At 34.5% G+C, this 5,544-nt stretch overlaps 1 protein-coding gene across 1 annotated transcript; it reads right to left on the bottom strand.

The window, feature by feature from the left end:
* Nucleotides 1-334: 334 nt before the first annotated feature.
* On the bottom strand, nt 335-3,306 carry LOC108973076 (RNA-binding protein lark). Its single transcript, XM_018940097.1, has 4 exons — nt 3,159-3,306; nt 2,026-2,904; nt 884-1,119; nt 335-827 (listed from the first exon to the last, which is right to left on the bottom strand). The coding sequence occupies exons 2-4, from the start codon at nt 2,704-2,706 to the stop codon at nt 728-730; spliced, it is 1,017 nt and encodes a 338-aa protein (XP_018795642.1). The 5' UTR covers nt 2,707-2,904; nt 3,159-3,306; the 3' UTR covers nt 335-727.
* Nucleotides 3,307-5,544: the final 2,238 nt, after the last annotated feature.

Below are 5,544 nucleotides of genomic sequence, written 5' to 3'. Positions count from 1 at the left end.
CATATGTGACTCAAAGAATGCTTTTTTACATTCTTTGTGTGACTTTGTATATTTTTCTACAAAGCATTTCTCTTTATTTATTCTCGCATGAATTCAGTCGTTTTACATATATTTTTGGCAGAGAACGTGCTCAATTCTGCTAAATAGCAGCGTAAATGGTGAATTCCCTACTATAAATCTATCAGCTCTGTTAGCCGCGCAATCGAACATCATACATATTTCGATTTGCACCTTCTCTATACTTTACGTTCTCTGGATCAATCACAGTTTAAGTAAAAATTTATCGGGTACTTACCGATTACAAAAACAACATTAAATAATAATAAACACTTCATATACCATACGATGAAAGTTGTTTGGAAATTTTAGTGTCTTTATTGATGTAGCCAGAAATAGTATTATAATTTTAGAATTGTTGGTGTTATTTTATAAATTACTACTATTGAGTTTTAGCTCCCTGTATTTAATGCGTTGTAAGTTGTTTACAATGCAATCAATCAGAAAACTAATAACATAATTTTGTTTTTTAAATTGTAAATGTATACAATCATTTTTTTTTTTTTTTTTTGAAAATCAAAAATTGATTTAAGTATTGAAAAAATTAAATAATTGATTAATAATAATACTACATCTAAAAATTAATTGTCATTTGACTGTGAACTGTATGCATTTATCCTTCACACAAACTGCCGCTCATATAAGTCATGTGGCCGAAGTAAAGTTCATCTCAGTACGGTGCATAGCGCCGACCAGGCGGCGATGGTCCGCGCATTCCTCTGGAGGAAATCATTCTATCATCGAATGAATCCCGACTGAAATCTTCATAGCTGTAAATGGAAAAAATTTCTAAATTGCCTATCTTGCTGTTAAAAGCTTAACATACCCATAGCGACTAAGCCCATTGCTGCTTCGAGGTGGTGGAGACCGACGACTAAACATTGAATCGTAACCACGGGACAAGCTGCTACCTCTTATGCTGCCACTAAGTGGCGGGGGGAGAGGCATAGGTTCCCGACGAGATAGGGGTGGAGGAGGGAAATCACGCATTCTGGAGCTTTGGTAACGTCTCTCGAATAAATCGCGAGTATCTTCAAACCGACGATCATAGTAATCATAATCCTGAAAAAGCAACAATCATCAGTGGTCTAATTAAAATATGATATTCCACGACGTGCTGTTAACGCACCTTAAATATAGATATATATAATTACTTTGTAGACATATTTATAACGGAAGAATAAAACACGACAATTCAAACAAATAAATATAACTTTTGGATTGGCATAAATTTCGAAATTGTTTTCAAACAATGCATTTCCTAGCTTTATTTATAAATTTTAATCTGATATATGAAAAGTAAACGCTATTTCGTTGTGTCCCTAGTATGTCCGGACCGCAGGACGGAAAGACGTGAAAATTGGCACAGTTATTCCTACAGATGGTCCAAATTTCAGTTCAAGAAATTGAGATTCAATTTCTGTTTGAAAAATAAATTTCACAATTGAAAAAATGTATTTCGGAAGATGATTGTTTATCACAACTTTAAAAATCAAAATAAACAAAGATTCGTCGAAAGCGTTAATTATACTAAATTAGAGTGAATACTACCACCACGAAGATTATAATCGGGGTATATCATTCGCATACATATTATGTATTTAGTTAATTATATAGCGTCCTTAATAAGCTTTGATATTTATTCAAGGGATTCAAGGCGAGCAAAGCTGCGTGTAAAAGGTACTATGTACTTATACATATATACACATATTTGTGTACATAGATAAATTGTAGCAATTCAGCTCAGAATTATTCTTGTACATCTCTTCCTTTGATCAAATTATCCCTATAAAATATACATATATATCGAAGTAAAATACTTTAATGGGTTTCTAGAGTTTCAAAGAAAGAAACGAATTAATTTTAATGAAGTTATGTACTATTTTAAAGAAATAAGTAAAATACCGTTACAAAAATATGTATGTTGGTCAATAGCATACTTAATATTATTAGTAATATAAAATTTACCCTAAAGCCATCCATGATCCTGTCGCGTAAGAATGGTGGTGGTGGTGGTGGTGGAGGATACGGATCACGACCGTACATTCGGTCTCTATAGCCGCCGGCACTTAAACCGCGATCACCGCCGTATAATCGTGGACATTCTTTAGACCAATGGCCGGAACGACCGCAACGATAGCACTGCTCCGGATCACCCATGCCAGGCTTAGGGCGTACACGGCTAGTAGAAACTTGAACTTTAAGTGGCTGACCGTCGACGACGCGACCATTCAACTCCTTGATGACATCTTGTACGTCACCGATGCAATCCAAGTGAACGAAACCGTAGTTACGAACGATGTCACACTCGACGACGGTTCCATACTTTTGAAATAATTCGCGCACTTCGGGTGCTCGCGTTTTATCCGTTAAATTTCCCACGAAGATTTTCGTTGTGGGCGTATTAGGAGCGCGACGGCTTTTCGCCGCTTCCACTTTTATAGCATTGTCGTTCAAAATATACGAATTCAAATTTTGGATAGCGTCGCGTCCCTGCTGTTCCGTTTCCATATGAACAAAGCCATAATTTTTCACGACATCACATTCCACAACGGTACCGTATTTCTCAAATAATGGTCGCAGTTCAGTAGCCTGCGTCTTTTCATCAAGATTCCCTATAAATAATTTGAAAGTGCCTGCTCCGGGCATTTCAACGGATGTTCGTTTGTAACTTACGATTTGGTGTTGAAAATTATCTGCTCCTTGTAAAAGGAGAACTAAACGAAAAAGTTGATTTTTTTACTTGGTCTGACCGGTAGGATGCGGGCGCGGCGAATCTGAGCTTTCGATAAAACAGCAACAAGCGATAGTTGACGGAACGGATGCGGTTTAATTATCCCCGAAATTCTACATTATTAAATCAAACAGGTTTTGTATTATTTGAAATGACCGATAAACAGTGCTTTCAATAAATTCTTAATATTAAAACCAAACCATTATGGCATTTGACTGAGAAGAAAACGTTAAAACACGAGACGTGACAAACTTTTTATTACACGAAGATTGACGCTAATAATTACTACACACGTTGGGTACTCAAAGATGGCGGCTAAATTTCAGAATACACATACGTAGGCTAGTATAATTTAAATTTGACTTACCTCAAACTTAATAATATAAGTATATTGCAGAAAGAGATTCGAAGCAAACTTCAATTTAAATTGTAAAACACACAAGCACTATAACCAGAAAATGATTTCATCAGCGAAAATTTTCTTCCGGACACCAATGCTGTACAGACAATTCGGATTTTCTAACGCAATTATCGATAAACGCAAAATTATTATTACGGATTTTGACTAGCAACAAATTATTCGAAGCAACTTCTATCGCTCAAATGTCGCTAAAAGTTGGCATGTATGAATTCGTTAGCCCATACACGCCATACAAATCATTTTTGTTTTCGTTCTTCACACAGTGAACATGTACAACAGGCAAGCGGAACATTTCTTCGAATTTATTTCTAATGTAGCACTTTTATCTATTTCTTTGTATTTCGTTAATACGTTATTCCAACTTTTATTTTTCTCAGTTTTATTATTTTTATCGCTTTTCGTTTGCCAAATTGCCAATTCATTTTTTATAAGATCAATAAATTCTGATAAGAAATCTTTACTAAGGGGGGAGCCTGCTTTAGAAGCTTCAAACAATCGTTTTTTTTTTGTTGCTTAAATCTCTTTAAAAATAATCTAATAATATTTACCCAAAGTTATAGATTGGAATTCGAAATATTGTCGAAGCTAGAAAGGAAATAGTGCCCGAGCGTCTAACAGATACATATATATACGATTGGCAGAAAGGGAAAATCTGATTTCTCGGTTTTTCATTTTTACTGCTATTTTTAATTGGCAGGCAGGATAGAAGAAAAAACTAAGCGTCGTATGGAATTAGGGCAAAGTTTATTATCATTAAAATTATCATCTATTTAAATAAAAAAAATTTTTTTTTGCACCTTACAAACTTATATTACACACATTTTGCATTTCTCAATCAAGATATGCAAAAGTTTTTGAAAAGACAAGAAAACCACTTTTTGTCTAAACTTACGCATGTTATCATTTCCATATTTGTTTAAAAATCCTCCAATTTTCTTCATTAAAAAAGCAATCACGCATATGTGACATGACATTTTTATTTTCTGCTTAACTTCTGCGTTTTCCTTGTTTCGTGCACATTCCTCTGTTTGAAAACAGTCGTCTTTTACTCGGCTATTCCACGAAGCAACTTTTGTTGCTGATTCTCGGGCGATTCTCTTTTACTGTTACTAATTGCATTCACACGAGCAACTTGTGTTGCGCAACTCTGTTCGAATTTTTTTCTCATTCTCTTTCCCTTTACTTTGACCCATTATGAACTCTTTACTTTAACCCATTGTCGTTTCTTTTTCCTTATAGGTATTTGGGCCACTCTATCACATATAGTAATCAGTTCTGCCAATTAAGAATACATTTTATTTATAATTCAAAATTAAAACAAAGCTTATATAACAGATCTTCACTATCGTCTGAATCAATTTGTACATTTCACAATATCTTTAATTAATTAGATTTTTTCGTCATACTCCATTTCTAAAATATGATTATGATTTGCAAATTACGTACCAAAAGATGAAATTAAATTTTTTAAATATATTCAAAATATTAATTTCAAAAATACGCAAATACTACTATGTACTACGAAAGAAAGAACACGAATGCAGAAAAACGCCGCAGCGAACTGTTACGAATAAGAATACAAAGCGAGTTGCTGAACACTGGAAATTCGGCGCGATTCTCCTCTCTTTGTCGCCCCCTCGCCTATAAACCAAGAGTTACCGCAACAAAAGTTGCTTCGTGTAATAAGGAACTTACTTATTTCTGCTAAATAGCAGCGAATATGGTGAATTCCCGGTTGAAGCTTTTCAGCTCTGCTAGCTGTCCAATCGAGCATCATAAAAAATTAAATATGCACCTTGTTTTATGTTCTCTGTGTAAACACTGTTAAAATTTCATGGGGTGAGTTTGAGATTTTGAAATGTTCAGACCAGCTTTGTTAATTCGTTAAGTTTAGCATCCACTTCTCAAAAAATTTTGCTGGTAAGCAGTTCTAAAGAAATCTAGTACTAATTTTTAATAATTTTTCCAATAAAATCCGAATATGGCAAACCTGGTTTTGCGAAGAAACATCCTTGCAAGACGGAGGTAACAGGTTGCACAAACACATTGAAACAAATTCAGCTGTTCCATAACCCTATTAAATTTTCAATTGAATGGGAGAATACGTAAGTAAAACAGAGAAAAACTATCGACATTCTAAACATATTGTAATGTTAACTTGCTGGAATAGGAAAGACCAAGAACCAATTTTTCAAGAAGAAGAAAACGAAAAGCGCAGTTTATTCAGAGAACGTATATTTATAGCAGAGAACGTCTATCATAGAGAAGGTTCACGTTTCAAATATCGTAACTTTTCGAAGGGGTACTCGGCAGAGATGGTCCAGTTTCACCA

This window comes from Bactrocera latifrons, unplaced genomic scaffold, assembly GCF_001853355.1.
Source record: "Bactrocera latifrons isolate USDA-ARS-PBARC rearing strain unplaced genomic scaffold, ASM185335v1 scaffold_453, whole genome shotgun sequence".
NCBI lineage: Eukaryota > Metazoa > Arthropoda > Insecta > Diptera > Tephritidae > Bactrocera > Bactrocera latifrons.
The sequence above is the reverse complement of the archived record's forward strand: the minus strand, read 5'-3'. Positions and strand labels throughout refer to the sequence as shown.

Coding starts and splice junctions, on each gene's coding strand:
- LOC108973076 (XM_018940097.1), bottom strand. CDS start 2,706: ATGCCCGGAGCAGGCACTTTCAAATTATTTATAGGGAATCTTGATGAA. Junction 1,120..2,025: donor GGATCATGGATGGCTTTAGG/GTAAATTTTATA, acceptor TTGCTTTTTCAG/GATTATGATTACTATGATCG. Junction 828..883: donor AATGGGCTTAGTCGCTATGG/GTATGTTAAGCT, acceptor TTCCATTTACAG/CTATGAAGATTTCAGTCGGG.